Source organism: Sturnira hondurensis, unplaced genomic scaffold (assembly GCF_014824575.4).
Source record: "Sturnira hondurensis isolate 20B ecotype Veracruz unplaced genomic scaffold, ASM1482457v3 Scaffold0019216, whole genome shotgun sequence".
Lineage (NCBI taxonomy): Eukaryota > Metazoa > Chordata > Mammalia > Chiroptera > Phyllostomidae > Sturnira > Sturnira hondurensis.
In genome coordinates this window covers 74,173-101,888 of record NW_028091847.1, presented here as the reverse complement: position 1 = coordinate 101,888, position 27,716 = coordinate 74,173, and the positions used below count along the sequence as shown (strand labels likewise).

Here is a 27,716-nt window from a genome sequence, read left to right as displayed (position 1 = left end):
GCCTCCCACAATTGGTCAGAGCTGAAAGAGAAGCCTCGTGATTGGGCAAAAGTCAGAGGAGGCGGGCTGAGCACCATCCAGTACCTCAGATACCCTCTTGAGGCACTCACTTCTCCAACGTTCTTTTACGTAGTTTTCTACGACTCGCGGGGCCAGGGCTGAGCGGATTCCTGCGGCGGCGCGACTCTCTGACGTTCCCCCTTCTAATTGGCTAGAAAGTGCGACTGCAGTTCCGAAGCCTAACTGGCCGCCAGAGCCGCCTGGAAGGTGAAGTGTACTGCGCTGATTGGCTTCGCGGAGCCGGCCGCGTGTGATGTCCCGAGCGGCGATTGGCTTTCATCTGCTAGGGGCTTCTCTCACCGGGACAGGGGACTCCCGGGAAGTGGACTGGCAGAGGAGGGGGTTAGCTTGCGTCGCTCCAGACCCAGTAGAAGACCCGGGCGCGCAACTACCTTTCAGGGCCCGGTGGGCAGGAGAGCCGACGCGGCTGCGGAGATATTGAGCAGTGTGTGAGACGGGGGCCGGCATAGGGGCTGGCACGAGAAACCATGGCCCCGCAAAACCTGGGCACCTTCTGCCTGTTGCTGCTGTACCTCATCGGGGCCGTGATCGCCGGGTGAGGAACGGGCATCCGCGCGGCACGGGGATCTTGAGTCAGTTCTGGCTGGGAGAGCCTGAAGGAGGAGGAGGGGGCGTTGCTATGGAGAGACGGCAGGGACCAGGTTGTTGGGGTGGAGAGGAGAGCAATAGGTGACACAAGTGACAGGGACTTACTTAGAGCCAGAGGTCTTAAGGAGTTAGATGTATCGGGAGGGCTAGGAGCTGGATGCAGTGCCAAACACTACGCGGGAGGCAGGGGGCTGTTGAGCTGGAGAAAAGGGCTATATAATGTTAAGCCTACAACAAGCAAATAGGGATTTGACATTGGGTAGGTTAGTGCCAAGCTGAGTGAGGAAGTGAGCAGAACAGGTTTGGAAGTCTTGCTGGGACTGAAGGAAATTAAATTGAAGGAAAAAAGGCAGACCTTTTGGAGCACCCTTGTACAGCTTCTTGAGATTTTGAGTCTAAGCTGTCATCATGCCTGTCTCTCTCCATGGTACATTTTGAGAAGCTGAATGGTATTACGAGCCAGAAAAGCATTTCACCAACAGGTAGCAGACCAGGTTTCTAACTTTCCCACCCCCATCACACTTATGACTTATGTGACCTTGAAGGAACCACTTAAATTCACATATGTAATATAAGGATAATAATGTGTCTCCTGTATGAAGGGAGTAGGACCACCTGAACTCTTGAAGATCCTTCTAGCCTATAAGATGCTATAAGCCCGGTGACAACAGGATATGATATACCAGGCTTATATTTTAGAATGTGGGGAATAGTAGGTATTAGTTTCTAACAATTAATTGCTCTAAATAGAGGAAGTCTTACCTAGTAGAGCTTTGAAATTTAAGTGCTTATTATTTTCTCAGAGGCTTTCCACCTGTGCATATATGCTTAAACTCTGTCATTTTTTTCTTGTAAAACATCTTAACTTAAAAAAATTTAACTTCTCCTAGGTCATACTTTATTGTTTTTGTTAGTACTTTTTACACTTAAAGCAGTAAGTACACTAAGGTGCTTAAACAAAATACCAGTATAAATATTGGTATTAATGTAGCTTTATAGCTCTGGTTGTTGTGGCTTGGTTGGGCATTGTCCCGCAAACCAAAAGGTTGTGAATTCAATTCCTAGTCAGGGCACCTGCCTGGGTTGCAGGTTCAGTCTGGTTGGGGGCTGTACAGAAGGCAACCAGTCAATGTCTGTCTCTCACATCAATGTTTCTCTCCCTCTCTCTCTCATCCCCTCCCCCTCTCTCTAAAATAAAACATTAAATTTGAAAAACTTTCACTTTTAAAAATGTATTATATAACTCTTTCATGAAGTATCCTTCTCTATCTACAGGAGGGATTTCTATAAGATCTTGGGGGTGCCTCGCAGTGCCTCTATAAAGGACATTAAAAAGGCCTACAGGAAACTAGCCCTGCAGCTTCACCCTGACCGGAACCCTGATGATCCACAAGCACAGGAGAAATTCCAGGATCTGGGTGCTGCTTACGAGGTGAGTCAGGAGAAGGGATAAAGCATGAGTAAAACTTACAGCTATAGAAAAGACTTTGTCACATGGGGAAGCACTCTCTTTTTTCAGGCCATTTCTTTTAAAAAATAGACAATAGATAAAAGTAAAAGTAATATTTGATTCTGTGTTGTACATTATTTATAGATTCCACTTCCTGCCTTTTTCATATTAATATTTGTTTTATTAAAGAGAGTAATGTTGAAAAGATGATTGAAAGGAAGTTAGACTGATAGGTTATAAGTAGATTAATCATCAATCAGTTTGGGAGCTGGAGACAGAAACAAAAATCTGGATGAGGATTGCAGATCTGCATGCCTATATGGACCAGACAAATAACAATTAGGGCAGGTATAAGATAAAGCGTGACAGTGGATATCCTGCTTCCCATCTTGGGAATCAGTAGGGATTGATGAGGACTGTGACACACTGAAGCCTTCTAGACCCATTTCAAGGGAGCAGCTGTTGTTCGGCCCCATCCAGTATTTGGCCAATACAAGTGCAATCACTGTTGCCAGGTCATTTAATATTTCAAGAGAAGTACAAATCCAGGTAACTAATTCAACTTTAAAATTTCATATTTGTGCTGATCAAACAAAACAGCTGTTATTTGAACTTGCAACCTGTACTCTGGCAGTCAGAACACTTTCGGGTGTGCCATCTCATTCACTCCTCACCAGGACACCTTAAAATATGGTAGGGCTCGGCAGAGTCTTACTCCCGTTTTCTTTTTCTTTGATAATTTTAACAACACTGAGGAATACTTATTGAATGCTTAATAAATTATTTACTATATGAAAACGTGTTGGACAGAACCTTTCAACACTAGAATAGAAAAATTTTAAATGGCTTATTTTGTTCAAATAAGCTATTGATATTTCTTATATCTTAATTTAGGAGGTAGCTGTTTTGCATGTGTTGCAGTTCACCTTTCCCCTAGAAATCAAAAAGAAATCTGTGTTTTTATTTTTGTTATGCTTTATTGAGATAAAATTGACAAAATTGTGGTATTTTTAAAGTGTTCATCATAATGATTTGGTATACATATACGTTGTGAAAGGGGATCCACCCAACACATCTATCACCTCACGTATGGGGTTTTGGGGTTTTTTTGGTGAGGATATTTAAATTCTGCTTTCTTAGCAAATTTCAATTATACAATACAGTGCTATCAGTTCTATTCATCATTTATTTTCATTTTCTAAAATGGTACAGAAAATAATTGAACTGCAAACCTCAAGGAGCTAAAACTTCTGAATTTGAATCAAATTTCTATATAGTGAGAAGGCCAGAAGCAAATCTGAAAAATATTAATAGAGGAAAAAAACCAAAGGAAGGGATCGCATGGCCTCCGTGATTGAAGAAGTGAACAGCCGAAAAGAGACTTCTACCTGGGTGAAACCTAGAGCTACTGGGGTCCCCCTTTCTTCTCTTGGCACCTTCAGGGATTCTGTGGAATCCAAATTTCTAACCTCAGGCCCACAAACTTGAGAGGGTTGGTGGACCCTCTTACATTATACATAACATTTTGTTTCTTGTTGGCAATATGGATTCTACATTTTTATACTATATGCCCCATGAATATTCTCATTGTTTGCTAGGAATTGAATATCCAAAAATATTTTCTCAGAACGCTATTGCTGTAAACTTACCAAGCTGTTTAAAGAATCTATCATGTTCTTTAGCTGTAATCTAGGCAGGTTCATTTATGAGATTACAGTTTATTTAACTCTTAAGAAACTTTCTAAATCACAAGTTCAATTTTATTGTTGTTGTTGTTAGTTTTCTTTTTGTTTTTGTGTCATTCACTTGATTGCTTTTGTATCTTAGACAAATTAGAGCTGTAAAGTTGAAGAGTGAACACAAATCTGTCTTTTTTACTGAGCTGGGGTTACTGCATTTTAATTAGTTAACACTCTGTATTGTTGGGCAATCAACTAATAATCTTTTTTTATGTCTTTTGGAAATAAAATAGTTTCTAAGACCATAGGATAAAATTTGCTTTCCTTAGAAGAAAAGTAAGGAGGAAGCGAATGATAATAGATAACTTGAAAAGTAGTTTTGGGAGAGTTATAGAAGCCTCTCATGTCCAAAAAGAAACTGACTAAAAATAAAAAATTAGCCTTTGTTTTGGGGTTTTGAAATGGTCTTCCTTATAGATCCAAATGATGGGTTCATTTCTTTTTTTTTTAAGATGAGATCAGAGAAGTACACTTGCAAGTAGAAATATTGGAAATCCAAATGGCATGATAATGTCTTTTTGTTGTTGTTTTTAAAAATGAACTCTTGCCCATTTCTACTTTCCCTTTCCAGAGTAGCTACTTATTTATACTTACCAAAACATTCCTTCCTCTCCTGGTCTATCATATGACTTTAGTCAAATACTGTAGTCACTTCTTTTGGGCTAACCCATTTGTCTTTGCTTTTAAGAATGCTCATTTTCAAAACTGTGGCTGGTATAGCTCAGTGGACTGAGTGTGGGCCTGTGAGCCTGGTTCAATTCCTAGTGAGGGCATATACCTGGGTTGTGGGCCAGGTCCCCAGTAGGGGGCATGTGAAAGGCAACCACACATTGGTATTTCCTCTCTGTTTTTCTCCTTCCCTTCTCTCTGAAAATAAATAAAATCTTTATGAAAAAAGAATGCTCATTTTTACCTACACTCATTTTTTTACTCTTCTAAATATATTTTAAATGTTAATAAATGTTTTCTGGGCCCCTTGCACATCATTTTGGCCTTGAGCCATATGGCAATTAGATCTTCCCTTTTTTTTGCTGTGTCAACAAGCCCCATCAACTTCCACCTCGCTTCTTCTGAGCCCGCTCAGGTATGGGTTTGCAATAACTTTCTCCTTCAGTCTGCTATTCAAAGAGGAGTTGAAAATATTAAGGAAGGAGTATATATTTATTTAATTTTCAAAGGTGTATGTGTTCATATACTTCAGATTGCTCTAAGTAGACAAGAAGCTTTTTATTTTGGGGGGAAGGAAAATTATGAAGAACATGGAGGCTTGTTTTATTTTTATATTCTTTAGTATTATGTGTGGAATGGGTCCAATGAGAAAGCATTTATACCTTTGACTGCATGTAGCTTTCAAAAACCATTAAAATTTCAAAAAGTCTTTTCGGTCTGTGAAATTGACCTTGAGCAACCTCCACAGAGCAGTGTCCCATTTTACTCTCTGCAGTTCAAACATAGGAGATCATGAACTTAAACGTGTATATGGCAGACAGCATTCTTTCACAAGTGGATTTCTACATACCCACCAAAATTAAAAAGGAGAATCTATCATTTGATTCCCTGGATTTATCAGATTTATCAGTCTGTTGGAGAGGAGGGCATGGGAAGGCCGTGTAGGCCTATGAAATTTTAAGGCTGTCCTAATTTACTGTTTCTGGCACTAATGACAGTCCGTCATAGACATATCCTCGTTTGTAGTTTAGAGAGAGCATATAGCATAATGGTCGATAGCATGAGCACTGGCGTCTAACTGCATGGAGGTAAACCGGATGGTTTCTTCTCACCTCTTTCCTGTTACTGTCCTCACTGTCTTAGCCACATCATTAATCTCAGATACCATTTTTATGGGACTAGGTAAATTTGGATAAATTTAAATGAAAAACATAAATTGAGCAATCTGGAAATTACAAAATGAAAAATGCATCAAAGAATTTAGTTTGCTAAAGGAAAAAACTTTATAAACACTCCTTAATATTGTACATAATTAAAACTACATTTACTAAAATCTTAGACACAGTATCAGAATTAAAAAAATGTAAATATTAATGCACCTTATCTGAACATTACCAACGCATGATCTTTTTTGTCCCCAGGTTCTGTCAGATAGTGAGAAGCGGAAACAGTATGATACTTACGGTGAAGAGGGATTAAAAGACGGTCATCAGAGCTCCCATGGAGACATTTTTTCACAGTATGTCATTTACCCATCTGCAAAGCAGTAGTGCCTAACAATGAGTCATTTAGTGATTATTAAACAGTTGTTCTTGCTCCCTTGTTCAGAAGCTTTTGATGAAAAGTGCGTCTCAGCTGATCCTTGACTAAAAGGTCAATCATCATCCTCCCCGTGGGAATGTGCTCTTCCCATTTTCACAAAGCTCCAGAAAAGACAGGTAGCACTGAAAGGGCTGTTAGTCTAGCCACCTGTGTCAGTCAAAGGAACCTTGACATTGTTGTGGGGGAGATACATGTTGGAAATTAGTTCATCCTCATCTCCTCGCTGTCTTAGCATTTGCAAACCATATAAAGAGAAAAAGTCGTTCTTGTAAGCAGAGAGAGAGATTCCTACTTCCGTACCTAGAACTGCCTCTCTTTCATCCCGTCATCATGAGGACAGTTATGGTAACCAGTGTTCAAAAAAGGAATTAGGGTAGAGGCTCCTATTTCCTTCCGTGAGGTGGCTTTCTGGAAGTGCTGAGTGGCTGGAATGGTAAACACCTTGCCTTCTCACTGGGAATCCTCTTTGTTGAGCACTTAAATTTCCATATGCTCTAGTAATGCTCTATATTAGGAGAGCTTAATTTAGGGTTTCGAGTCAAGTTATAAACGAAATAGGCCTGGCTGGTATGGCTCAGTGGATTGAGTGCCGCCTGCAAACCAATGGGTCACCAGTTCAATTCCCAGTTAGGGCACATTCCTGAGTTACAGGCCAGGTCCCTAGTAGAGGGCACTCGAGAGGCAAACAAACATACATTCCTGTTTCTCTGCCTGTCTTTCTCCTTCCCTTCTCCTCTCTCTAAAGATAAATAAAACATTTTTTTAAGTTATAAACAAAATAATGTTTGAATATGCATTTTTATGGGGAGAGGGTTAATGACTTTCTTCAGATTCTCAAAGGATTTTGTGAACCCTTCTCCAAAAGAAGTTAAGAGTCACTGTCTCATACAACAGCGTTCGGGGGTGACAGTAGATTTTCAGGACTTGGGGAGATGTGTGAGTAATATGATTAGGAAATCCTTTTCTTCCCGAGGGTCGATTGGGGTTTTTCCTGCTAGGGCATGTCCTGCTCCCCTTCACTGTTGAGACGTGACCCACAGGGAGGCCAAAACAGAAACAGACTTGGTTTGTACTCTCTGCCCCCTCATGAGCAAATCCTCCCTCTCTGCTTTTATGTGAGATTCAGGGAATCTACTCACCAAGATTGGTTGGCAGGGAAGTTGTGTAGTTGTCATCATCACTGTGCTGGTATCTGAGGCTTAATAACAGCAACAGTTAACACTGAGATTAGAACACCTGCACAGCTGGAGGCCACTGTTTGCATTAATCTCTAAGAGATGCTTCTGTTACTCACAAAAATTAGATTTGATTTTGCAGGAACCAGAACTTCCTTTTCTTTAAGGCTTAAAATTTTACTAAGGCTGATGCTTATTTAATTTGTTTAATTATGTACCCAAGATGTTTGTACAGAGCAGCAGGTTTCCCAAAAGTTAGTGTAAAAAGCGTACAAAACGAACATTGCAAATGTACAAAATGACCATTAGGTTTGGAATAACATGGTTTGTATATTCTATACCCTTTCTCAGTAAGCCCATTATCTATTAATATTTCTCAGTGTTGAAACATCATTTCATTGATTAAGCCCAATTCGGAATTCACTGGTACACTATATATGTGCATAATACTATATATCTGGGCATTAGTACATTTGTTTGTGGTGGAGGCAATATAGTTGTATAAATTACAAATTTATAAATTACAAATTGTGTATGCTATATGACCCCAATGTATTAAAAGTGTTTTTTCAGTTTTGCACAGTATGTTGGTAGGACACAATATTTTGTGAATGTGAAGAAAACTAAATAATTGCAAGACATGAACTCTCATTTCTTTTCCTGTTGATTTTACATTTATCTATAGCTTCTTTGGAGATTTTGGTTTCATGTTTGGAGGAACCCCTCGTCAGCAAGACAGAAATATTCCTAGAGGAAGTGATATTATTGTAGATCTAGAAGTCACTTTGGAAGAAGTGTATGCAGGAAATTTTGTGGAAGTAAGTTCAAACAATATAGCTGCTTGTGTTGACTCGCAGAACTTGTTCTTTTGACTAAAAACAAAGGGTTTCTGGTCATCTTCTTTGTCTTTTAGGGGGTGGGAGAGTGACTGAATGTATAGAATTGCATTAATCGTAGTCCTTGGTTCATCAAACACTGTTATTGTGTCATGAACTCACCCCCTAGCCCAAGAACTAAATAAAACAGTGCCACCATTTACATCTACCCATGTGCTACTGCCCTAGTATGTTCCCCTACCTGCCTTCAAAGTCAGCTACTGACCTGAATTTTGTCTTTATTATTCCTTTCCCATTCTTGCTTGTTGTATTATATATGTGAATATATGATTACTGTGTCATTTATCCTCATTGTTTTTGACTTTGTAAACATGGTGTCATACTGTATATTATCTTCGGGGACTGGCTTTTTCATCCATGTTGTTGCTTATAGCTGTAATTTGACTGAATAGAATTTTACTGTGACCACAGTATATTAATATGTAAATAGGTTATTTCCAGTTTTTTTCAATTTCAGTGCTTTTATGAACATTTTTGTATATATACCCAGGTACATATGAGCAAAAATTTCTCTTGGGTTTATATATAAGAGTGGAATTGCTGGATAATATGAACCAGCATTCATTTGTACAAGATAATAAATACCACATTGTATTCTCATTTGGTTGGTACCAGCATTTCCACCTACAATTTAGAAAAGATTCTATAGATGTGCCTGCGTCTCCAATACTTTGCCTTATTAGGCTTCTCAATTTTCAACCATTAAATGGGTATACAATGTTATCTTACTGTGGCCTTAATTTGCACTTTTTGATTAATAATTAGGATAAGCATCTTCATATTTATTGGCCATATTTGTTTCCTATCTGTGAAATGCTTTTTCATGTCTTTTGCCCATTTTTCTTCTGACCTGTTCTTATTGATTTCTAAGGAAAGTTTAATCTTACTACTAATCCTTTGTTGGCTGCATGTAATACAAATGTATCCTATCAGTTTGTAACCTGTCTTTTCATTATATTGAAGATTTATTTAAATGAATATAAATAATTCATTTTAATGTGGTAAATTTATCAGTGTTTTCTTTTATGGTTAGTGTTTGTGTCTTGTTTAAGAACTTCTCTGCTCTAAAATCAGAAAGCAATTCACCTATATTTTCTACTAAAATATTTGAATATTTTAATTGGTGGTTATTCATCTTTGTTAATTCTGGAAAATTTATCTCTACTATATTTTCAGATATTTAAACCATTGGCACTTCTACTTCTATCAGCTCTTAACTTTCTTTTAAATATTAGAACTATTTTTATCCTCCCCAGCTTCCTTCTCAGAGAGTGCTTTGTGGTTTCCTAGCTCACTACTTCAGTCCTCAGTCTACTCATATTTTTATGTGTAATATTTCTACTTGATTCTTGAATTATTTCTTATTCTATTTCATTTTGCTAATGTCTTCCCTTATCCCCATAGTATTAATTTCTTAAACTGTCTTCTCGACTAGATTTGCTCAAAAGACACGTGCTACCCGGCTTCTGACCTTCGGGGGCTGTGATAGGAAGTTGGAGTCCTCAGGTCCCTTAGCTGTTTGAGCTCATATGGCCTCTATAGGGATCGACCCCTCTGTTCCCTTACAGAACATAGAGGGCAAGCCCTTACCCGGTGGTTTTCTCTGTGTTTTGTTTTCTTGGAGTTTTCGTTTGCTATATGGGGTCTATTGTGTTCTGGGGAGGGGGCCAGATGGTGTCTTTCCTGAGGCAGTTCAGGAGCAAGGCCACGGCAGAACCTCAGCTGCTTTTCCCCAACATCCTCACTGCCCCTGCCAGCTCCTGTTGCCCCGTGTACGCCAGTTCAGAACAGCCTTGTGTCTTTGGCGTTTTCTCACACATTTTGTGTTATCATCATTGTTTCTAGGAATTCATGTTTTCTTATAATTTGGCTAGGATTTTGGAGGAGGTAGCAGTGGTCTAAGCATATGTACCATGTCAACAAGAAGCAATTTCTTCTTAGTTGTGGCTTTTGGTCAGAATAGCTGAAAGAAGAGGGCTAGACAATTACAGAAGATGCAACTGGCTTGTAATACTGTTGTTCAGTCTGAGGAATGGGAGAAAAAGGCATTTAAAGTACGTGGGCCATCTCTCTTTCAAGAACAGCTTAGGTTGTTCGGGCGGGAGGAGGGCAGCGAGCCTAATTACTCCCGTGTTCCCTCCCAGACCTGTTGTCTGCAGTTATCGCCAGAACATGGTGCACCACACTTTTTGCAGTTAGTGTGGTTTTGAACAAATTCTTCCTAATCTAATTATTGTAGAGGATGTAAGTTACCTTGCCATTTAAATGAACCAATAGTAAATTCTCTCTCTCTCTTTTTTAAAGAAAACAGTGCTTTGAGAGAACATAGTGGTTAAAAATATGGACTCTATAGCTAGACTGCCTGGCTTAGAATCCTGGCTCTGCCGTACGTCAGTTATGTGACCTTGGTCATGTTACTGAACTTTGTGTGCTTCCATTACTTCCTCTGTGAAATGGGAATAGTAACAGTGTCTACCTCATAAGGTTGCTGCTGGGATTCAATGAGTTCATATATGTAAAAAACGATTAGAGCGTTGCTTGGCACATGGTAAGTGCTGTAAAGTATTGCTCTAATTACTGTTGTGGTTGTTTATTCTGTTCTGGGCTCTCATATGTTGGAAGGTGGGCTTTCCAAGGTGGGATCTGTCTCCAAGCCTTTGTGTCATGCTGCTGTGTGAGCATGTGCTTTGTGATTAGGCATTTCACTAATTAAACAGATGAAAGCAAGAATACATTTCTCCATATATGTTAATTTCCACATGGATCAGAATGTTTGATTGCAGTCATCTACAGAGAGAGGATCATTGCATGTCTTCTTATGGGCTAAACTCTCTGAATTGAGATAGCGCTGGAAGCAGTCGGAGACTGAGTTGCCTGAAACAGGGAATTGTTCTCATTAGGTTAATCGGAGCTAATGTTCTGGCGGCAGCCACATACCAGCTCTTAAAGGCTGTGGTTGTTCTTCAGGGGTTATGCGCGACACAGCTCAGATTTCCAAAAGATAGTAACTCTGTGGACTACTGTAAATCAGTAGTACTTAATTGTGATGTAGAAATGCTGATATATAACACATTTTCCTGTCCTTTCTTATTACCCTCTCTTTCCTCCAACTTTAGAATCTGAGTCACTTAAACATCTGTCTGTTTCATTACCGTTTGGGGGTTATTTAAACTCTGTAAGTACTTCTTCTCTCAGCTCAGGGCTTCCTGAGGGGTAGCTTACCAGAGAAGGGGACATTCCAGGGCGCATGTGCGGAGCCCTGGTCAGCTGAGGAAGCCAAAGGCTGCTTTACATGAGAGGGAAGCTGATACTCTTTATGCGCTTCTTAGGTAGTTAGAAACAAACCTGTGGCAAGGCAGGCTCCTGGCAAACGAAAATGCAACTGTCGGCAGGAGATGCGGACCACCCAGCTGGGCCCAGGGCGCTTCCAGATGACCCAGGAGGTGGTCTGCGATGAGTGTCCTAATGTCAAGTAAGTGGCAGTTCTACCAAAAGACACTTTAATTGTCTCATTTGTCTAATAAAATGCTAATGGTCCATTCCTAGACTTTTTTCCCCTCCCTCCCCTCACTCTTCTCTCTCTCATGTTCTGCCAGAGGATAGAACAAAGAAATGTACATCTTATTTTTTTCCGAAGGTATTTCTTCTAAATATCTTCCTTTATGTTTCTGAACTAATATATGGTGGTCTGTATTTCTCAATATACGTGATAAATGTTTGTTGTTTCATTTTTCCTACTTGGAATATTAGAGCAATATTATATGTCCAGCAAACATTTCAGGTTAGGGAAGTACTATTTGCTAATTGTTTTATAAATGCAACTATTTAATTGAACTTTAAACTGTGTATACCAAAACTTGATCGGGTATTTGTGAGATCAGGAAAAAAAATCATGTGGGATAAACTCTGCTGCTAGATTCCTGATAGGCATGACCCTACCCTTCCAGGTGCAAATGTGTGTAAGTGTGAGCAGTTTCCCCTGCCATGCATCATGCAATTCAAAGTAATCATTGTACGGTGGGTGTTTTGGAGGCAGCAGCTGAATGAGTGTATGTTATGTAGTAGCTTCCTCCTGTTTTGGCATGTAGAAGGTGTCTGTGGGTGTGTCTGATAGCTTCATCAACTAGAGATATGGATAGTCTTCCAAGAAAAAGCTCTGATAGAATGGATACAACTTTATTTGGATTTGGTTTGTATTTTCTTTTCTTTTTCTTCATATTACATTCTCTTTATTCAGACTAGTGAATGAAGAACGAACACTGGAGGTAGAAATAGAGCCTGGGGTGAGAGATGGCATGGAGTACCCCTTTATTGGAGAAGGTAAAATATTGCTGTTCATGCTTTACTATGATAACTTTCTGCTTTCTGTTTGCTTGTACCTCCCACCCTCCCACCTCATCCCACATCCTCAATGGCCACACAGTAACGGCACATATTATTTCCAACACTCCAGTCAGCCTTAGGATACAGAAAGCCTGTTTTGACCGTCATGGTTGGCCACCCTTAGCAGTAGCATTACTGTTTATCCTTTGAATATCTTGTTTAAACGTTTCTATCAAGTAGCCTAAGTTATATCAAAATTTAGGGTGTTCAGACCTTAGTGAATTAATTTTAACTCAGCAATGAAAAAGACATGTTATTCTAGTCGGCATTAAAGGGACTCTGAGACCTTACCTTTGAGGTTTTACAGTGAAAACTGTAAAAGGAAAAAAAGAGCTTTAAGACTTCAGGTTCCAGAAATCAATGAATTATTCTCTGTTTAGGAAATAGGTCAAGTTATCTGTTGCTGTGCCTGAGGTACAGCTGATCTGAAACTTTAGATAACCAGGTAGAGACACTGCTCTCACAGATAGACTTGATAGTTGGCACCTTAGGTAGGGATTTTAAAATATTCTCTCAGCTGCCAAATGGATGTTCAGTGTTAGACACGTGTGGCTCACAACCTGCTCTCATCTTTTCTGACTAGGTGAGCCTCACGTGGATGGAGAACCAGGAGACTTACGGTTCCGAATCAAAGTCGTTAAGTAAGTAATCTAATTTCAGAGGCCTTCACTTCAGCCCCTGCTTTGCAGATGAGTCAGATTATAGAAATATGGGAAGCCCCTGACGCACTGCCAGACTTTTTTCTTGTTTAATATCCTTGATACCCTCAAAGATTACTTGTAACTCTATAACAATACTGAAAATTTTGGGTTGGGGCCGAGGATTGAGCCTAGTTATATGTTTACTCAGGACGTACAAATTCAAAAGAGGTTAGAAGGAGTTAATAAGACAAGTGAGGAGTTGTTAAGGGAAACAAGAATAGGAAGTCAAGGAGACCTGGGACTTTAACTGAGGCAGTACAGTCTACTGAGAATGGGAGACTTCTCCCCAGAAAGGGCCTTCCGTGATGTAATACGTGCTTTTGTGCAGAGAGAGCTCTTTGTCAACTTCTCTTTGGCATGAAGTGCTGCTTAGATAAGAATTTTGCCTGGGACTCAGGCTTTCTTGTTTATTATTTCTCTTGTTACCAATTTGGAAACCAGTTATACTTTTGCTTCTTAGGATTCTTTGAAAGAAGGTTCCCACCCGAACATGGAGAAATGGGCCCCCACCACCTAAGACTTTTCTCTCACAGTGCTCCTTCATCTCTACGACATTTTCCCCATTTTTTTCTTCCTTGTCTTTCTCATTGTTTCCTGGAGAAACTGGAACATGTACTATTACCATGTATTAAACCTTCTCAAATCTGTCTTTGTCAAAATTCCGTTTCACCCTCCCCTCATCCTCCCCCATGCCCACCTTATCTCCATTTCCAGAGCTGACCTGGCCTTGGGCGCCCAGCTCTGGAAACCTTTCTAGACCCGTTCATGATGCTGTCTCCCCAGCCCACATTGCTAGAAGTTGTCTTTCTCTCTTTCCCATAATTTAATTATGTGTAGGTTTATTTACATGCTTTGGCTTCTGCTGATTGTGAGCTTCTTAAGAGTGGGGTTTAATAAATCTTATGCGCCTTTATAGGTTAATACTACACACAAAAGGATGTTCAGTAAATGCTTATTGTTTAAGTGAGTGATGTTAATCCTTTTTTCAAAACATTTTTGAGCTCTTTCCAAAGAAGGATGGAAGTTAATGATTTTTACCTTGTTCTCTGTTCAGGCACCCGATATTTGAAAGGAGAGGAGATGATTTGTACACAAATGTGACAGTCTCACTAGTCGAGTCTCTGGTGGGCTTCGATATGGATATTACTCACTTGGATGGTCACAAGGTAAACAAACCAATTTTCCTGCTTCCTGCCTGTCCTCTTAAAAGTGGTCATGTGTGTGGTTTCAAAATTATTTCAGCCACTTCAATCACTTAGAGCCAAGGGGACTTCTTTCTCAGTCTTTGCCTCTTCTTACTCTTCCACTAAACTGTACGTTTCAGCTACTCAGAGTTGATTGCACAGCCTTTGTTGGTCTTGTCCTTACAGCCTCCAATGGCAAACCCTTACTATTATACTTATTTATGTATTTGGTTCTCCTTTTCCTTTTGAAAGCCTTCTCTTTCTTCGCCTCCCAGTGTTCTAATGAGTTTCCCTTTCCCCTTCATCCTTTCTGCCTCCTCTGAGGTGCGATGTGAGCTTTGATCACCTGTGCACTAGAATCTGGTGGTGCACTTTGGGAGTACTGCTCCTGCTCTGGCTCATTCCCTTTTGCTTTCCAGGTACATATTTCCCGGGATAAGATCACCAGACCAGGAGCAAAGCTATGGAAGAAAGGGGAAGGCCTCCCCAACTTTGACAACAATAACATCAAGGGCTCTTTGATAATCACTTTTGATGTGGACTTTCCGAAAGAACAGTTAACAGAGGAAGCAAGAGAAGGTAGGGGATATAATGCATGTATGTGCTTGATGTATGTGAGTATGAGAACAAAGTGGTTAAAGAAGACAGGCAATAAAAACAAAACCCACCAGTGACATCAGACGTTAGCCATCGACACCAGTGAACACAAGACTAGGAATGAACTTGCCTTTCTGGAAAAGCAATATTAAAAATTCTTCTGTCACTGTGTCACAAAGGGCTGTGTAAGCCAGGCTTTGAAACCCAGGGAGTGATAGGTTGTGTGGGTGTGTGGGTGTGAAACAGAATCACCACAGATGAGTGAGACCAAACTGTTCAAGGAGAGATAAGGTATACCCTAGGGTTAGAGCCATGGGGGTGATGTCTTCTGTGACTGGTGGAGTGAAGGGCCTAGTTGGTGGGTCCTAAATGAAAGGAAGAAGGTGAAAGGGCTCAAAACTGGAAAGAGAACAAAAAAGAAGCAATAGAAGACAGCTGGAAAGATTTCATTCCATTTCGATACCTTTTCTCATAGGGTTTTATGGGATGTGTGTGGTATGTGTGCTTGAGAGACAGAGAAAGACAAGATCGTCTGGGACGTATGGGTGCATGTGTGGAGGTATCCCCGTGTGATCAAGTTGGACGTTGGTGATTATTAGTTTAATTCAGATCATGGTTATTGTAAAGCCTTCTGTGCGCCTCCACATGAAACATGCTCATTACACTCTAGAGAAGTCACATTTGTGTTAATGGAATAATTTGTTCTTTCAGGTATCAAACAGCTACTGAAACAGGGATCAGTGCAGAAGGTGTACAATGGACTGCAAGGATATTAAGAGTGAATAAAGTTGGACTTTGTTTAAAAGAAGTGAATCAGCGATATTTATTATCTGCAGGATTTTTTTTTTTAGTTTGTTTTGGTTTTCAATCTGCAAGTTTGGCTTAATTTTTTCTTCTAATGATCGTCATGAATGAATAAGAGGGCTTAGGAATTTGTCCTTTTTTGTTCAGAAAAGAGTGACCAGCAAAAGGTTTAATAATACCTCTCCCTTAAGGGATTTAATGTCTGGTGCTGCCACCTGAGTTTCAAGAATTAAAGCTACAAGAGGACTCCAGGAGAAAAAGAGACACGATGTAAGGGGTTGGAGTTAATTGGTAGCTATTTCATTCAAAATACCAACTGGAGAAGTGTGTTTTTAAATACATTTTGTTGTTAATTTTTCTTGACTCCTGTTTCTTGTTGGTTGGCTACAGTGCTGTCTTTTCCATGTCCATTTTGGTCGTTTTTCCTTCATTTGCCCGTTTCTCTCCTTGGTGCCTATGAGTTGGGTTGTCTTCCCATCCAGCAAACTGGATGCCCAAACCTGGAAAAACCCAGTCTCCGTCCCAGTCCTCCAAGGGAGCTTGAATAAACTGAGCAGACAGACTGGGGGAGATGAATCAGGGTTACACAGAGATTTCATTGTCCTTGAGAAAGTACATGTCCTCATTTAATTTAGGAATAGGAAAATCTGATAAGGGCTTTTCTGTTTACAAGTCACTTTCACATATCTGACCTCACGGGACCCGATGATTAAAAAGCCTTTGGTTTGTGTTAGGAGTGAGGATTACCATTGGCTCTAGAAAATGAATTTAAGTAGAATTATAAATGGCATTTGCCTCTCCTGCAGCACCTAATTCAGATGGTACGTGGCCTTCTTCACTTCTCTACATTACAGTCATCACAAGCGACTTGTCCTCTACTTTTGGACTTCCTGCCTCGGGAGCGAGTGGTCCAGTGCGGTTGACCAATTTCCGCTGCACTGTGTGGAGCTCCCTTCCAGCCCCACCGTGTCGTTCCAGCAGCCTTCCCACCTCAGCCCTGCGGCAGCCGCTGCTCCTGGCTGCCTTTTCATTGCCTTGTGCCTGTTTTACAAAAATGACTGGAAAGGGTGAAAAAATGAGCATTTTGTCCATTTAGAATAGTTAAGAAGGTGAAAAGCAATACGCCTTTAACCTCAATCATTCTTTGGACTTGAGTAGTTTAACTCTGTTCACTTGTGAAGGAAAAGAACAAAATTAAAAGGCTTATTTGAAATCCTGAAAAACGTACCTTAGAAATGAAGTGAAGCCACATAAATACATATGTAGTTTAGTGGACTTTTTGTACAATTAATATCCGTTATGTAATTACTCTATTACATAGGAAATATGTAATAGAGTTGCCCTATTTGAGCATTTCATAGAAATAATCACAAACATTTTCCTAACATACCTGAGCCCAGAAGAGCTCTTGATCATGGTTTGCACTTGCGGATCCCTGCTTTGCCAAGACTTTTGCAAGTCAGTCACATAGGAAGCTGGGGTTACTCATCTCACCGGAAAGACCCCATAGAGATGATACTCTTGCTGCAAATAAGAGCGTTAGTGAGGCTTTGTCACTCCTGTTTATCCATGGTCCAGGCTGCCATGATTTAATGAGTTATAAAAGAATATTCTTTCATTGTTTGACTCTGAGCTTCAGTTCATCCTAAGTGCTTTCTCTGACGCACATTGCAATGTGGAAAGATTTCCATCAAAGTTCCACAGATTTTCTTGTAATAAAGAAAACCACAGTAGCAGGGTGAGGGTGATGGAGATGATGGGAAGATCCTAAAACCAGGCTCCAAAGCCCAAGCTTTCCCATTGTGGCACAACTGCGTCCCCAGAAGTTAGTGCTGCTCGGAAATGGAGGTTCAGTCCCTGAGGCAGCAAGCTCCTGCCGAGCGGTCTACTGCTGTCCATCTGTCCAGCAATGTTGCAGCAAGGGCTTCTGGGCTTGGGAGGTTGTAGTCAATGTGTAAGTTCCCTTCAGGCCAGAAGCTTCTATATATTGTAGAGTTTTCAACTGAAGGACTGGGAAAGTGCTTCTTGCACACTCAAAAAACTATTGAGCGCTTACTATGGGCCAGTCTGTTCAAGTGCTTTATATGGGCGAGCTCATTTCTGTGGAGTAGGGGCTGTTACCCTCGATTTACAGGTGAGGAAATTGAGTTATACCTCACAGATGATAAGCAGTGGTACCAGGAATTGAACCCAAGCAGTCTGCTCCAGAGCATGTACTCTGAACTGCTATGATTTCATGAATTTTACTTAGAGAAAATAAAGACTGTGGAACAAGGATTTTAGGTAATGATGGTGGGAGAAGAGATGCTGAGTTTTGCCATGGATAATGAGCACTTATTGCCCAAATTTTTGCAGGAATAGTAAGGATGATCATTACGTGTGGGTATACTGATGACATACCGTGGGTATAATGATGATAATAATCCTGTGTGTAATGCTCACAAAATGTGGTTGTGCAATATACCTTGCAAAATATGGTCATAGCGTCTTCAGTCCTGAAAGGAGAAGTGTCATTCCACTGAGATACTAAATTAAGCAGAAAGGGTGTTAAAGGCTGGGGATCAGACTCAATCTCTGTGGCACCTGCAAACTGTGAATAATGAAGGGCGATATGTTTTAACCTGAGCATTTGTGCATTTCTAACACATTTTGGCTACTCATTTATGTACGTCTACTTCCTGGTCCTCAGCTGCATTCACCATTGATTGCTTAGGTTGCCAGATCCCTAAATTCTATTTCAGTGTTGGTGCTCAAAAATCACTGTTTTGGGAAAAGGTAACAGGATATGGGAACTTAAAACCAGTTTCAAAAGTTACATAGGTGGTTATTAGAAATAGGAATGGAATGAGAATTTTATTGTATCCTTTGAAAAAAGCTGCCCCTAGTATAAGAGTGATTGAAGTAAGTATATACAAATCATGTGGTAATTATAGAACAGACTGTACTAACAAGCTCACAGAAGATTCATGTATTACAAGTTTCCTTATATAACCCTGGCTGGTGTAGCTCAGTGGATTGAGTGTGGGCCTGCAAACCAAAAGATTGTGGTTCGATTCCCAGTCAGGGCACACGCCTTGGTTGCAGGCCAGTTCTCAGTGGGGGACACGTGAGAGGCAACCGTACATTGATGTTTCTCTCCCTCTCCTTCCCTTCCCTGCTAGAGATAAATAAGTAAAATTTTTTTAAAAAACTTTCTTTATAAGTATAGACATCAGCAGCTGCAGTTCCTGCTTAACCAAGGAATGGCCCTGACCACAGGAAACTGGGCAATCATCAGCAACTCATTGCAGAACCAGCAGAAACTGCCTGCGAATCCTGTTCCCAGCTATTGGCAGTGAAACTGCAGATGGAGCAATGAAACTACATGGTGATGCACATGGAGATAACACTGAAGCCCCCCAAGAACAGAGCTGAGAAACCACATGTCTCCCGAAATTCCTTAGGTTCACTCTCCCCATGGTTCCCCCATATAAACTAGCCAGTACGCCTAAGATGCTAAGGTGGGCGTTGAGACAATAGTCCCTCATCTTCCAGGTGGTTGGCACCTGAATAAAACTCCTTTCCTCTACATCAGCACCCGTCTCTTGAGTATTGGCTTTCGAAGCAGCAGGCAGCTGGACTTGCGTTCGATTACACCAGCTCTAATAATGACATCTACCCTGAACAAAAAGGCATATACAAGGACTCCAGGAGATAAGCAGAGAATAAGAAACCGTTTGGTAAGTGTTCACTTGGAAAAACATTCTAGTCTTTCAGTCACTGAAGCTGTACTAGGACTCACGCGCAAAGGTTGAACACAGGTCACAGGCAGTGGGCACCAGGACACTTTCTACAGTGATTTACATGCCAAAGAGCCCAGACTCTTTCTCTTTTCACTGAAAGAAATCAATACGCGTGAGTGGTGTAACTGTAGGCATAGTACCTCTATTAGTGCAGCCCGACTGGGACAGACATCATTGCAGGGTGGTCTGGTCACAGGCCTGAATGTCAGTACAAACCCTTGCAAGCTGCATTTTCAATATGGTAGCCAAGTGTGGCTCTGAGCACTTCAGATGTGGCTAGTGCAAACTGAGGTGCCATGGGTATAAAATACTCACTGGGTTTTGAAGACTTAGTGAAAAAAGTATAAAATACCTCGATAATAATTTTATATCTTGATTATATGTGGAAATGATAGTATTCTAAGTATGGTGGGTAAAATATATTAAACTAATAAAATAGATTACTAAAATTTACTTCAGTCTATTTTGTTCTTTTGTACTTTTGAAAATGTGGCTACTGAAAATTCAGAACTACCGAGGTAGCTCACATTATATTTCTATTTCTGATGCCACTGCTACCAAGTCTCTCCCTGACTTGGAAGAAGTGCACTAGGACTTGGGGATGAAGTGCTCACACTCACCCCTATTTGATTGCCTCATTCAGTCCAGTCCAATGGTCCAGACTGTTAAGAGGTTTCAGGATCCCCACTCGATCATCCAACATTTTGTTTGTGCTTCTCCACTTGATGTTATCTGATCCCTGTATTGGCCAAGACATCAAGATTCTCATCCAAACGGTGAATAAAAGAGTTGGCCAAAAAGGTGAAGGCCAACTCTTGTGTTTTTTTCACTGAAAGCCTCTTCCAGGTTGTTACTCATCAAAACCTGAGGGTAAAGTCATACCAACCTCCATGGAAATAACTATCTTTGTCTTTTTTTTTTTTTTTTTACCATGTCTACAAGGATATACTGAGAGCCCTTGTGAAAATCCAGGTATACAGCAGCCTGTGTTAGGAAATGAGATAGGTCAACATAACTTAGTTTTACTGATCCCTTATTGGATCCTAGGGATCAGCGCTTTGTATTTAGGTGCTTACGAGTGATGCCTAAAGTGTCTGTCATACTCTTTCCTTTCAGAAAAATCGCCCATTTAGAAAAATTGCTTGGTGTGGCCTCCCCTCACACCAACCAACCAGCACTAGGGTGACCAACTCATCCCTGCCTGCCTGGGACTTGTTTGTCTCTGGTGTTAGCACTGGGAGTCCCACATCCCCAAACATCCCCAGTCTCAGGCAAACCAGGATGGTTGGTTACCAAAGGTCCAGCATTGAAGGGTCATTTGCATGGAAGCCCCTTCAGCTCATGTCATTCATAATTGTGCAGAGCAATGGCTGAAGGAACTGCAGGGGCTGGAGCCAGGCCAAGTTCTGAAAATGTTCCATGAAGGAGGCATCCATGAGCACAGAGAACTAGAAGGCCAAAGCTATAGCACAGCTGTTGAAAGGCAAGTGTGTGCAGGTGCCAGACCCAGGAGGTCCTTCCGGGCTGGTTGACAGCTTGGCACGTGTTAACAACAACGTTCCCTTTTGGCCATTTATGTGGGGGAACAGGGGGAGATTTTTTTTTTTTTGGTGAAAGTTGTATATGCCCTTCATCCTTTATATTGAAGATTAAGGGAATTATTGCATGTACTGAGTATATGATTAAAATGTAAACTTAGTATAATTGCCTTTCATTTAACAGTTTTACATTTATCTAATGAATAACTTACACTAAGAATATAGGTTATCTACTTGGTTCTGGGTTTAAAGTCCTCTAAAAATATCTTTTAAAATATTGTTTCTGATTGTATATTGACATAATTCTCCCACCTTTTCTTGTTCATTTGAATGTCTTTTTATTTCTGTTTGTCTGGGTTTTTTTACTTTGTTATGCGGTTATTTATTTTGTGAGTCCTGAGCCAGTCATTTTCTTAAGAAACATATTAAGGGTGTTCATTTTCAATAATTAAAAGCATTCGTTCTTTCTGTAAGCAGTGATATCATCTGTTTCAGAATCCCAGCCCCCATGACTACTGGCAGCAGGCAACGTCCATCCGGCTCGTGTCCGAATCCCCATCACAGCTGAGCTTCTAGGCCTAAACTGCGAAAACACTCCAGAGGGAAAGCCCAGCACCTTCAAGGAACGTTTTTTTCAATGTTTCCTTATTTCCACGAGAGGGTGCTCTGGTGAAGGGGATGAGGCTGATGTACATCCTGTGGACTATATAAGGAATCACAAATACACTTTCTGCTGCCAAGTTTCCAGTTTGTTCTAGGGTCATTTTAACTCCCCCTTACTGGATGATCACATGTGCTCGCCCCTCCCCCTGTGACTCAGACAGGGTCTCCGTGCGCTCTCAGAGAAGCCCACTGTCTGCTGTAGGGAGGAAGTGGGCACCCTTACATCGGGCAGAGAGAAAGAGAGAACTCAATTGTGGAACACATTACAAGATGCATTTTGGTATAAAGATAATTAGCAGCAATTGCAGACTTTTTCAAATGGAAACAGAAGGGGAAAATAATGTACTCTACTGATTCATTGCCTCTTTATGAAGGAGCTGCTATGTACATGAATTTTGGGGAACCAAGATGACCCAGAGCTCAGCGCCTGCACAGGGGAGCCCAGGCAGTGCAGGTGAGGGTACAGCCTTGTTCCCCTGCATCCTCCCCACTGACCCCAACACTCAGATTCCTTCCCATCAGAGTTCAAGGGAACTTTCCAGTCTACTGCGGGATGGGGCAGGGGGGCATCGCTGGTCCAGTGTTTGCTGAAGACAGTTCTGGTCCGTGGGAAGACCATTTCTAGCCACATGCCAGGTCCCGAGTTGAGTCCTCTCCTCCACTCCTGGAGCACGGCCGCCATCATCTTCTCCCTTTGCCTCCACACACCTTCTCTGAAACATCAGTGTGTGCCTGTCCCACGTACGGCACAGAGCTAGACCCTGTCACTGCCGAAGCAGAAGAGCTGTGGCACAGCAGCCCCTGTGTCGTCAGGGCCACCGGGTAATTTGTGGCTGCTGCAAACTCGCCCTGAAAGATGATTTCTTCCTGGTTTATGAATTTATCTCAGAAATTTAAATCAAACATTTAAATAGTTAGCAAATTATCGTTATTGAGGGAAAAATCAGGCAATGGAGATAGTGGCAAAAAAAAACCCCCCAACAACCAAGGTCTGACAGCTACTATGATTGTGGCACTATTTCCAGAATAGCAGGCTCCCTGGCTCCCAGCAAGTGAAAGGTGTGTGTGTGTGAGAGAGAGAGACGGGGAGAGAGAGACATGGCCCCCACCCCGGGGGTTGTGGTTGTTCTCTCCGCAGTGGGAAAGCTGCAGGAAAACTGGCCTCACAGTTAAGTGACACCCCCACAGAGTGGCAGAGCCTAGGCATAACTGAGGCTTCTAGGCGGGTTAGATTTCTACTCAGCAGTGAGGCTCGGGCTAACCAGACTGGGGTGGTGGGAGATAAGTCATGAGAGGCACTCACAGAACAGCTCGTGTCAGCCCGAGGAAACATCAATCATTCATGCCAGAGAAAGGGCAGTGCGATGGGAATTAGGGCCTAAGCCCCTACGGCATCCACTCCAGGTCACCAGGTACCCCCTCCTGCCCCTTGCCTCAGGTTGTCTGGTCATTACCCTTTCCCTAGACTTAACCTGGAATTCAAGGACAGAGAACTTAGGAAGAACAAACTGACTTTGAACTTAGATTTCATTATATCAGAAAGTAAATTAACTTTGAACTGTTAGTTTTGGATTTTTTACAAAAAGATAATGCTACCACTCCCGCTTGCTACACTATCCGGATTATGTGTGGTCTCTTAATGGTTTAAGCTTTTCTTGGTAATCATTCCCTGTTCCTCATTAAATGAGAGCTCCCACATTTCTTTTGGTTAAATGTCAAATTTTCTGTTCGCTTCTCAAAAGCATACAGTGCTTAGCTGTTTACATCAAGTCGACACACAGGGTCTGGCAGAAGTAAGACATGTGTGAGCATGGTGTAATAATTTATAGTTTTAATTTGAACGTTTCACATTAAATGTTCATATGGTATGTTTGAACATACAGTGTGCTCGAGTGTGATAGTGTCATGTTGCAGAATTACATCTTATGATTTGGTGATGAAAGATTTTGTAGTAAAACAGGGGTGTTATTTGTGCCAGACCCTGTATTTTCTAATAGCAGTCAAATGACATAGGGACCGTGACAGCACCACTCTCTTCTGTGCGGCACCACTGGCTTCCCTGGGAACCACTCCCTGTGCCCAGGTACCGCTGGCCCTTGGCCTGGCAATGCCCTGCCTGCTGGGCACTGCCCTCTCCTGCCCAGCTGAGGTTGTGGCACACCCAGGCCCATAGTGAATTCCATACACACTGTGGGAGTGTGTACTCCACATTGTGGAAGTGTTTACTCTCTTTGCTCTTCTGTATTAGAAGCTGTCAATGGGCATCAAAACTGAAATGCTCGAATTTCCTGAGGTCCTTCTTGACAGCACCCTCTTCAGCTCTTTCATACAATAGGACTCAGATAATAAGCTCAAAGCAGAGCCAGGCCAGGAGACAAATTTGAGGGATAGACACTATTTTGTTGTTCCTTTGACCATGGAAGAGGCCTCAGTACCAGGCAGGCTTGTCACTCCCAGCGCTACTCCAGCAAAGTGGGCTCTTCCCCAGGACGCTCCCCGCTCCTCCTGCAGATGGTATCCTGGGGACCCGTCCCACCAGACATGCGGAAACACAGCCTAGGAGGCAGCTGAGGCCCTAAGACTGCTGGGGACCTGCTAGCTATGTAACTGTCCCATTTATTTTAGGGGAGAGAGTGAAAGGGACCTCCAACTTTAAGAAGCCATAGGGAATTTACATTGGACAAGCAGTCAAAGCACACTGGTCAAGGGTGAATTTTGATATCTCTGCAGATCAAGTGGGAATACAACAGAAGTATACTGGTGTGTCATTCATGATCCATGTTGTTAATAGAAATAAATCTTAAACAAATTTTAGGATAATGAGGTTGAGAATAGAGATCGTGGGACAATTAAAAGAAAAATGGCCTTTTCCTTTTACTGTCTCTCATCTGTGTCAACAGGGTATGACTGCACATAATTTCGTAATTGCTAAAGCTTGTGCTGTTTTCCGGACCACTCCAGGCTCTGCTTCGGGAAACCCATCACGGTGGGGCCCAGTGGGGGGCCATGGCAGTGTGGGGTAGTAGAAGGAAGACAGGATATGGACCCCGATTGGCATTCTGCCTCCACCTCCTGTCTGCTGTGCAAATCCCTATCCAGGACTCGGGTTGTAAAAGATTGAGAGAGGGAAAATTAAACCATGGGGGTTCCTGGTGGAATGCTTTCTTGGTCCGTATTTGATCTATTATTTGACCTATTTAAGTATTTTCATTTTTATTTAAATAATCATACTTTGCTGTTTAAAATGTTATTATAAATTTATTGATTTTTTTTAGAAAGAGAGAAACATCGATTTGTTGTTCCGCTTATTTATGCACTCGTTAGTTGACTTTTGCACATGCCCTGATCGGGTATTAAACCCACAAACTTGGCGATGATGCCAAGTAAAGTATCCAGACGATGATGCACTAATCGATAGAGCTATCTGGCCAAGGCAAAATAACCACACTTTTCAATTAAAATTTTCTATTTGATTCTATTTTAAATCTGCCTCTCCCTGCCCCCTGCCATGCTTTGTGGTAACTATGAATAACATGGCTAAACTTAATGTATTAATTATTGGACAGGCACCTAGAAGAATCACACTTGGAGAAAAGGACTGTGAGAGGCTTTGAGAAGAAGTCTGTCCCTAGCAGGGTCAGCTGAGCTTGGCGCTGCCCTGAAAGAGCCCATGTGAATCTCTCAGGAACAGGACTATGCACTTCCAAGGGTTTCTTCCCATTTCCTGAACACTGTCCATACTTCTCCACCGCTTTACTTTGCCAACATGTCCATTCCAACCAGACAGGCATTCTGTTATTTTTACCTGAGTCTTGCCATTCTTCAAGGCCAAATTCAAAATGCATCCTCATCCACGAAGCCTTCTTCCCTCTCCCCTGCCCACTCTCAGCCAGGAATGATTCTCCCCTTCTCCCGAGAAGGCCCATTGCACATGGTTCCTCTTAGGTACCACTGATGATGAATGGGAATGCTATATGATTTCATGGCTCAAAACAAAATGGAAATGCAGTTATTTGTTCAAAAATTGTTAGGAATTTCAAGACAACTATAGTAGAGCATTATACCAAGCACATGGCCCTTCTAAGTGCCCTAGCACCACTGCACAGGACACATGCCCAGTTAGCCGGCCAGATTATTACACCAGGACGCTCCAGGGGGAACTGAGAGGCCCCTGAGCAAATGCAATAACTTAAATGCCCGTTCTAATCTCTTCCCAGGGAACCTGCTGAACTGCCCATTTTTCTGAGCCCATCTAGCATTCCAGTGCTCCAGCCCTTGGCCCCCACCTGTCTGGCCCCTCTCTGCCTTACTTACCCTTAGCTTCCTGCTGTATCCATTCTCCCACTGCCTCAGTCTCCATTAGAATATGAGTCCTGGAGGTTCGATTGTTGCTTAATGCACCAAATGATTTGACTGCCTGTTGCACAATCCCAGGGCAGAAAGAAAGTTGCTCACATTCCCTACCATGGCCCTATGCTCAGCACCCTCTCGGTTTCAATTGTCCTTCACTTGTGCACACCTGTTTACACACAAGTGCACACTCACTTGGATAGCTATGCAATTCATTTGATTCCCAATCATAAGATAAGTCATCCTATTTTTTAATCACTGGTGCCACTCTGGTCTATGTGAATAAGATGATGAGGTCTCAAAACTAAGTCACCTGAGAAGTAACAGAGATGATGGAGGTTAGCAGGATATAACATGAATGTCTCTAAATACCTAAAGCTCAACATATAGAGCAGGAAGTTCATTGAATCTGTGTAGTCCCTAAAGGAGACTCAGGATCCATTGACAAAATTATAAGGTAGGGACATGTTGAATCATCATGGAGGAACCTAGTAACTTCCTAGTTCCTAGAGTGATTCAACAATAGAATGGGCTGCCAGGGTGATGGAGAAATCCCTGTATTTGAATGTCCTCAGTGAGACACCAGACACTGGAGGAAGGCTCTGAGTTGAGTGGAAGTCAGGCATAGAGTCCCTCAGTGATCACTTATGGGTCTCAGTCTGTGCCAGTCAGGAAGCAGGTGCTGGGGGTTCAAGATCGAAAACGACAGAAACATGGCTGTCCTCTGAGAACCCTTCCAACTCAAGAGATTCTATTCCTCCAGATTTAATGTAGGCTGAGGGCAGGAACCACAGCGTATACATCTTTTTTTTTTTTTAAGATTTTATTTATTTATTTATCTTTAGAGGGGAAGGAGAGAGGGAGAGAAACATCAATGTATGGTTGCCTTTTGTGCATCCCCTGCTGGTAGTTAGCCTGCAAGGAACCAGCCTGCAACCCAGGCATGTGCCCTGACTGGGAATTGAACCGTGATCGTCTGGTTCACAGGCCCGTGCTCAATCCACTGAGCTACGCCAGCCAGGGCCGCGTATACATCTTTTGTGTGCTCATAAAAACTAAACAAAGTGCTATGGAGCCAGACCCAACAGTGAGCATCTGGAAGGCAAGAATTATACCTTCCATCTGTCATACTTGGCGCCTAGCAAAACGTAAGAAATTTGTTTTGAGGTTAATGAATGTGTGTCCAAAGAATACTCAACATAAGTCAGTAAGTGGATCCACTGAGTCTACGATATGGACTCACTGCTGAAAGGACCTATTGCAGCTCCAGTAATGGTAGTATACATGATGGATGAAGAGGTGCCCAAATTTACTAAGGTACAATGGGTTATTTAACTCCAGCAGCCTCATTGTAACCATACAACTCTTGGATGGTGAGGACACAGCTCTTCTGAACATCTCTGTGTCCAAGGACCCCAGAGAGCCAAGTATGGGGCTTGTTAGAAGACGATTTCACCTCTCATCTTCCTTGTTGTCGGAAGAGTGCCACTAACCTGGTTTTGAAGACATTAAAA

General features: G+C 41.8%; 1 protein-coding gene across 1 annotated transcript; it reads left to right on the top strand.

The window, feature by feature from the left end:
• Positions 1 to 533: 533 nt before the first annotated feature.
• On the top strand, positions 534 to 16,224 carry DNAJB11 (DnaJ heat shock protein family (Hsp40) member B11). The gene is made up of 10 exons (XM_037027673.1): positions 534 to 616; positions 1,945 to 2,101; positions 5,949 to 6,046; positions 7,990 to 8,122; positions 11,530 to 11,672; positions 12,438 to 12,520; positions 13,167 to 13,224; positions 14,339 to 14,450; positions 14,888 to 15,047; positions 15,777 to 16,224. Exons 1-10 carry the CDS (start codon positions 549 to 551, stop codon positions 15,839 to 15,841), a joined length of 1,077 nt encoding a protein of 358 aa, XP_036883568.1. The 5' UTR covers positions 534 to 548; the 3' UTR covers positions 15,842 to 16,224.
• Positions 16,225 to 27,716: the final 11,492 nt, after the last annotated feature.